At 35.3% G+C, this 7,602-nt stretch overlaps 2 protein-coding genes across 2 annotated transcripts; both read left to right on the top strand.

Moving 5' to 3' along the window:
• Window positions 3,059–4,940, top strand: LOC109236116 (putative disease resistance RPP13-like protein 1). The gene is made up of 2 exons (XM_019402334.1): window positions 3,059–3,584; window positions 4,219–4,940. The coding sequence occupies exons 1-2, from the start codon at window positions 3,059–3,061 to the stop codon at window positions 4,938–4,940; spliced, it is 1,248 nt and encodes a 415-aa protein (XP_019257879.1).
• Window positions 4,107–7,096, top strand: LOC109236270 (probable disease resistance protein At4g27220). Its single transcript, XM_019402470.1, has 2 exons — window positions 4,107–5,772; window positions 6,845–7,096. The coding sequence occupies exons 1-2, from the start codon at window positions 5,018–5,020 to the stop codon at window positions 6,855–6,857; spliced, it is 768 nt and encodes a 255-aa protein (XP_019258015.1). The 5' UTR covers window positions 4,107–5,017; the 3' UTR covers window positions 6,858–7,096.

The following is a 7,602-nucleotide window of genomic DNA, read 5'->3' as shown; positions in this document are numbered from 1 at the left end:
TTGCCTAACTATATGAATATTTTGGGATAATATTTTATTTATTTAGTAAACACTAGAAAAAATATTTGCCCAACTCTTTTTTGGAGTACAGAGTTAAATTGATTAATTTTTAATGTGAATTTGGACATAAATTTTTATTTTTAAAATAAAATTTAAATATTTAAAAACTACATAAAAAATACTATAAATCACATGGTTAATAATTTAAATATTTAAAAATTATATACAAATAATATTGATAAATAAAATATTATTTGACTTCCCAAATAGTAATAGATTCACATAAAATGAAATAAAATAGAGTATAACTAAATGTAGTAAACTAATGTTTCATAATCAAAGTTTTACTAAATTCGAAGCAATAAACCTAGGATCGGCTACTCTCCCGTCCCAATTTATGTAACAGTGTTCGGATTTGAGAGTCCAATGAGTTTTTTTTAATCGTAATTTTTTTAAATGTCTTTTAGATATTTTGAATTGTTAATTATAGTGGCTTACATTACTTCTTAAGTAGTTTCTCTCATATAAGTTTTATTCCAAAAAACTTAGGGCATGTTTGAAAACCCACCATGTAATTGAATTTGGTATAAACTTAGGGCCTTAAGTAGTTTCTATATTCGTTGTTGAATGATGTTATAAATTTATTAAAAAATTTCCTCCTATAGTAAAGGTATACACCCTATTTATTATAAACAAAAAGTCTAAAACTATTTTAAAATATTATTTTCTATAGCTACCTTTTATATTTTATAGCAAAATAGGTATTTATGATATACACTACTATTAAGGGGTGAAATACTCTATTTATGTTTTCTCTCTTTCTTTCAATTAACAAATGATTCTCTCTCAAAACCTCAACAAAAATTTTCTTCTCTCTCTTCCTTCTCTCTCTTCGAGCATAATATTTGCTTCTAATCGTGCATTCTCTGGCCGAATCCCCTAGGGTTACTGCAATTTAAAATACTTCTAAACTGTTGGGAGAAAGAGGGGAAAGATAGACCTTTTCTTCAAAATCAGATTCCTCCATAGCAAGGAGGAGCTCGTCACTCCGAGGCTGGGCCACTGTGCGGGGAGCAAAAATGATGTCGGAATAATCCGAGTAAAGCATGGGTAGTGTAACATGAACGACAGATACTGCAATATTTTCTATGCCGGAGAAGATTTGAGGGTCGGGTTTTTGTTCGTCTCCATTTTTAGTTTTAATATAGTATATACAATATTTTACTTGGTCGGAAAACGCCATATCCGGCGAACTTTCTTCTCTTCTTTGCTATTTAGTCACATACAATGATACAAATATATTATATTATGTACAAATTCACTCAAATACATTATATTTTTGTATAAATATATTCTTTTTTCGCCCGTATTTATGTATTCCGAAGGTCTGTATTTTTTAAATACAATCAAATGTCAATGTGTTTTTGTGATTTTATGTTGTTTGAATACAGTCGAATTGAATACGGTGAATTGAATACAATGTATAATAGTGAATATGTGTGAATTGAATACAATGTATACAATAAAACTAAATAGAACGGTATGCCCCCTATTTTCTTGATTTTTTGTTGTTTGAATACAACTAAATTCAATATAGTGAAATTGAATATAATTCAATATTGCGCTTTCAATTATTAAACACATGTAATCACTATTTTTTAGGCGGATTACCTCACTGTATTTATAAATACATTTGTGCGAATACATGGAATACACAATTAAACATTTGTAATCCTTGTTTTTTCTACCTCAATATATTTATAAATAAAGTCGTATGAATACATGGAATACAACATAGTAGCAGCGATTTGTTTTTTAGAATTGATTTTGTTGAGTTAAATAAAGAGTGATACACGCCAATTGATCCTCTTTCCGTTTAAACAACTGGACCCATATTTTTAGGCGATTTACGCTACTGTATTCATGAATACAGTAGCGCGAATATAGTGAATACAATCGCGCACAGCTGGACTCCACTGTTTTTAGGCGATTTCTGCTACTGTATTCACGAACACAGTAGCACGAGTATAGCAAATACAGTCCCGTAACAACTGAATAGTAGCTATAGGAAGTAATTATGTAAATGGCAGCTATAGAAAATTAATAGTCACTAAACAATAGTGGTTTCCGAAAATTCCTCTAAACTTATTATGTTTCCTAATCTTATGTTGTATTGGAACTTATTTTTATTATGTTGGAATTTGACATATGTTAAACTATATATATCCAATTTACTTATTTTAGAGTATTGAGTTGTTACTTCATATTGCATGTTGTTTATTTTTAGTATAATTATGTAATGACACTTGTGCAACCAATCAATACGATTGTAATTACATTGTAAATACGTTATGAGAAACAAATATTTCATCGTAATTAGTATATTGTATAGTTACATCAATCAATTGTAATTACCGGGTGAATTTTCAAATAAAGATTCTATATCCGAACTGATGATCAAATTAATAAGTTTGACTCTCAGAACTCCAAAATGCAACACATAAATTAGGAAAAAATGAGTACTTAATTAACGAGCCCCTACTAAGATATGTGTTGTGAGGGAAAAGGAAAACAATTTTTTTGTTTTGTTTTGTTTCTAACTATTAGTATCAATTTATAGTTGTAAGTATTTTGAAAAAAATGAAAGAATGCTCAACATATAGAATGTACGTCAAGTATTGAGTAGTAAATCTTGAAATAAATTAAAAGGATATTTCTTCTGCTCAATAGGCGCGTTTATTACTAGGGCATTTGTCCAACGAGCGAGCTAGGAGGAGGCAGAGGGAGTAATGTTTCTCGAAGGAGCTAGCAGCAGGAGAGCATTTCTTAAAGGTGCTTATTTATTGTCTTCCTTTTCCTTTATTTTACTTATTATACGTTATGCATGATTGCTTGATACTCTGTATTTCACTTATATTTGTCCAATGGGTTTCTTTTAAGTAAAGAAAAGATTTCATCTTTATGGGTTTGTTTTACTAGGTATTATGGAATAATATTGTGGGTTTGTTTTCACCACTTGTAGTAGCTAATGGTTAATTTTTTTTATGTCAGGAGTGCCATGGGTTTCAAAGAAGAGGTGAGGGCAGGGTTTATTGCTGGTGCAGCGTTAATACTACTTGAAGGCATAGCGAAGTTTGCTGTATCAGAAATTAGCAAATTCTGGAACGTTGATGCTGAGTTACGAAGGTTAGAAAGATGCGTGTCAAAAGTAATGGCTATGATTGAGTGGGTGGAGGATGGCCATTGTAATTGTTTCTCCAGCGAAAGAAGCAAAAAGGCATGGGAGCTCTGGCTCGAAGATGTCAAGACAGTTGCCCGTGTTGTTGAAGATGAGATTTCATTAGAGCTTGATCATCATAATAGGGTCAAAGATGCAGCAAATGCTTCTTCATCTCAAGAAGAACATCCTTTACGCAAGAAAATTTTGACGTCGGGCAAACTAAACGTGCCGCATGAAATTAGCAAATTGAGAGAAAAGTTGGAAGATCTTGCAGGAGAAATGGACAAACTCTTGAGTTTTGAATCACTCAAATCTGAAAAGACTACACAAGTAGTGACATCCTCCAGCAGCACTTCATTTGTTGGTAACTCCATAATTGTTGGAAGAGAGATTCAGAAGGCAGAGATTGTAGAGAAGTTACTATGTGATATATATATATATATGCCTAGCCACAAGTTATCCATAATTCCCATTGTCGGTATGGGAGGAATAGGCAAAACGGCACTTGCCCGACTTGTTTACAATGATGAGAAAGTCAAAGAGTTCTTCTATTTTAGGATGTGGGTCTCAGTATCTATGGACTTTGATGTGGTTAGGATCACAAAATCAATCATTGAGTCAAGAAACACTTAGAAAATTGCTTCGTAGTGTAAGATTTTTGCTTGTGTTAGATGACTTTTGGAGCGAGAAGGATAGTGATTGGGAAATCCTATCCGCACCTTTAAGATTTGGTTACAATGGTAGTAAGGTTATTATTACTACTCGAAGTAGAGGAGTATGAAATGTTGTTGGTTCGGACCCGTACCTGCTACATTTTTTACATGACAAAGGGCAAAGGGCAATTCTCAACAACATTATTGGCGCAGGGGAGAATGTTGATGCAATAGGTCTGGAAATAGCTAAAATATGTACTTGCGAGTACAATGAGTTGCATTCCTTTTGAGGAGTGGGATGCGATTTTGAAAAGTGATTTGTGGGCTACCGTTGTCTTCCTGTAGAATTAAAGAAATGCTTTGCTTACTGTGCTCTATTCCCTGCAAGTTATAAGTTTGAAGAGGACAATTTAGTCTTGATGTGGTTGGCCGAAGGTCTCATTCAGCCTATGGGTGAAATAACTTTGGAATGCATCGGTAAGCAGTACTTTAAGGATCTAGCTGGGAGGTCATTCTTTTACTTAGAAAAGAAGAAGATATACAATATGCATGACTTCTTTCGCGAGATGGCTCAATTTATTTCTACAGACGTATGTTTGCAGATGGAGGATGAAAAGCCAACATGTTACCCCTCACTTGGAAACATTCGTCATTTGTCGCTCTGTTGCAACAATTTGGTGTCAGATGAATATATGGAGGAATTCCCCAAGTGTGAAAGATTGCGGACCTTCCTCTTGACATGTCGGAATGTCGACGCAGGTGTTGGTGACGCAACAACTTATCTCCTCCAAAATTTTAGTCTGCTAAGAGTTCTGGATTTGAGTCATGGGCACATTGTTGAGCTTCCAGACACAATTGGCAATTTAATGTACCTCCGTTACCTTAATCTATCTGGTAATCTTTTACGATATATACCAGAATCAATAGGTAAACTCTTTTATTTGCAGACACTTCAGTTGAATAGTTGCGAAGAACTTTCTTATCTCCCTGCAAGCTTGAGGAATCTGGGAAACCTTCGGCATCTTCAGTTTGATAATTGTTGGCAAATAGACAACATGCCATTGTAGAATTAACAAATCTTCAAACCCTGTCTACATTTGTGGTTAGTGAAGCTGAAGGTTATACTATTGTGGAACTAAAGAAAATGACATTTCTCAAGGGATCACTTCACCTCTTCAGATTTGAAAATGTAAAAGATGAAACTCAGGTATTAGAGGCCAACTTACACATGATGTCATTGCTCAACGAACTTGAGTTGGAATGGGTCGTTCGTAGAGTTGGGCATGAAGCACTAGTTGTCCTTGGTCACGTTAAGTTTCATGAAAATCTGGAGAAATTGGTAATAACAGGCTACTATGGTTGTCAATTTCCTCGACGTTGGTTGATCGATTCAGGTTTCAATCTTAAAAGCATTCACTTGAAGAGGTGTGTTGAGTGCCCGTCGCTCCCAGTTCTTGGACATCTCCAGCTCCTTGAATCTCTTTGCATTGAAGATATGCCTTTGGTAAAAGAAGCTCAGGCTGGTTTCTTTGAGGGATTCCCGTCACTGAAGTCACTCAAATTTCGGAACATGTTGACGCTGACACGATTGGTGGATTTAATATCCGGGAACATGCCTTCTCTTCGTGTTCTCATATGCAAAAATTGTCCCAGCCTAAGAAGTTTACCTTCTCTTGACATCTTCGGTTCTCTCACCATATTAAAGATCATAAGGTGCCCGGCAGTAGGGAAATTGCCAGAAAGGATGCCTATTTCTCTGCGGAAGATAGATGTCAGAGGAAGTGAAATTGTTGCAGCTCGATGTCAAGTAGATCAAGAGGAATACCAGGCCTCACAATTCGTACCACTGATGAATAATGGAGCTTTGATTGGTCTGCTATGCTGCCCATTTTCTCAAAGGTATCTCTCAGATTGCTTAGTACTTTCTATTGCTTTGATGTTATGTTTGTGGTTCAGCAACAGAACAGCCATGTTTCATTGACCTATGTTTTCATCAAACTGTCAATATACTTCTGTCATGATACTTTCAACATCTTTTTTGCCTTTTTTACTTGTTGGTGAAGTCTTGTTTATGTAGTCTCTATCAATGCACTGGCAGATCTCGACGGCATCCTACTTATCCTGAATATAGTTAGCCAGGCGGTTCCATTCTAGAGGAAGAGAAAACACACCTTTACGAGAATCAAATAGAACAAGAAAACTTATATTAGTGCTGATACTGTTCTTGCATCGCTGAATGTACATATCACTGTTAAATCTGCACCTCAATTTTTGAGTTAATTACATGGTGTGGCATTGGCACATTGTTATCTATGCAGAAATTGTCCTGATATGTTGCTTATATAGACATAATGGCCAAAATAGCATCTAGAGGTTGCAAAATACGGAAGAAGTTAGCTCCAGCAGTTAACAAATCTCTGTGTTGGTCACTGTTATGTACATAGTGTAAGTTAGACCAGCAAAAAGGATATGAAAGGCATCTAAATTTTAGGAGATGAGATCTTTCCCTAAAAAATGAGTTATAGGCACATTTACATTTCCAATCTTTTAAAGAAATCTACCAGACTATTTAGTGCAGATCTCTTTGAAAAGTGATGTGCTAAGAGTAATTGCTTGACTGTGTGTGTGGCTTGTGGAATTTAGCCTGCTGATATAGGTCAGGATAGGTGATCTTCAAAGGTAAATTATTTATCACTCCAAAAGCTGGTAAACTCAACATTTCCCACCTTTATACTGATCAATGTTTGAGCTGAACTCCACCCATAAGTTACTTATGAATTTCACATGGGTATGAGCATGGTTTAGTGTCCAAAGTTTTGAGTAGTGTTATTGGCCATGCATGCTTTAGTCCTTTAGCTGATAGGATTATTATGTTGAAATGCAAACATGGCCGGCTATGGTAATCTTTCTATATATTTACTTGTCTAAATTTTCTTATGATAACCAATCTGGTTTCTTACTTTCTTTGCAGGAAGTTTGGTTGATTTTCTGAGCTGAATGTAGAGGAAGAGTCACAAGATGCATGGAAAGAGGCACTTGAACTGTAGTTTTTAAAGTTTGGCATGCAAGTGTAGTTAAGTTGTTAACTTTGCACCGGTGTTGCAGAATCATTGTTACTCCCTATATTTCTCTTGTTTCAGTTTCTAGTATTGCAAAAAATTGTGTGAATTGCTGGTCTTGTTTCTATTGCTAAGATCTATATTCTTGCAAAAAGTTATGTGATTGTATTATGTTTTAAATCTTATTATAAGTCTCTGGCTATACCATGTTTTAAGTCTTATTTTTAAGTTTTGTGCATTTATCTGTCATTTGCATGCAGTGGAAGGTTAGCTTCCTGTGATGAGACAGTGCATGTGTGGAATGGCCAAACAGGGAAGCTAATATCTGTGTTTGCAGAGTTTTCGACAAGCTCTGTGCAACATAGGGCCAAAGCTTCAAATTAGTTGAATGCAAATATGCTAGGTTCCAATCCATTGTCAGGTGGAATATTGAACACTTCATTTGATGGTAATTTGTACACTTGTATGCATTATGGAGAAACTAAAAGGGCAGCCCGGTGTAAGCTCCCACTATGCGTGGGATCCGGGGAAGGGCTATGATCACAAAGGTCTATTGTACGCAACCTTACCCTGCATTTCTGCAAGAGGCTGTTTCCACGGCTCGAACCCCTGGTTACATGGCAACAACTTTACCGGTTACGCCAAGAAATATGGAGAAACTAAGCTCCAC

Source organism: Nicotiana attenuata, chromosome 12, assembly GCF_001879085.1.
Source record: "Nicotiana attenuata strain UT chromosome 12, NIATTr2, whole genome shotgun sequence".
In the NCBI taxonomy this organism is placed as follows: Eukaryota; Viridiplantae; Streptophyta; class Magnoliopsida; order Solanales; family Solanaceae; genus Nicotiana; species Nicotiana attenuata.
The sequence above is the reverse complement of the archived record's forward strand: the minus strand, read 5'-3'. Positions and strand labels throughout refer to the sequence as shown.

Excerpts from the sequence above, each read along its gene's own strand:
- LOC109236116 (XM_019402334.1), top strand. The coding sequence starts at position 3,059 with ATGGGTTTCAAAGAAGAGGTGAGGGCAGGGTTTATTGCTGGTGCAGCG. Across the intron at positions 3,585-4,218 it reads CAGCAGCACTTCATTTGTTG|AATTAAAGAAATGCTTTGCT; the intron begins GTAACTCCATAA and ends GTCTTCCTGTAG.
- LOC109236270 (XM_019402470.1), top strand. The coding sequence starts at position 5,018 with ATGACATTTCTCAAGGGATCACTTCACCTCTTCAGATTTGAAAATGTA.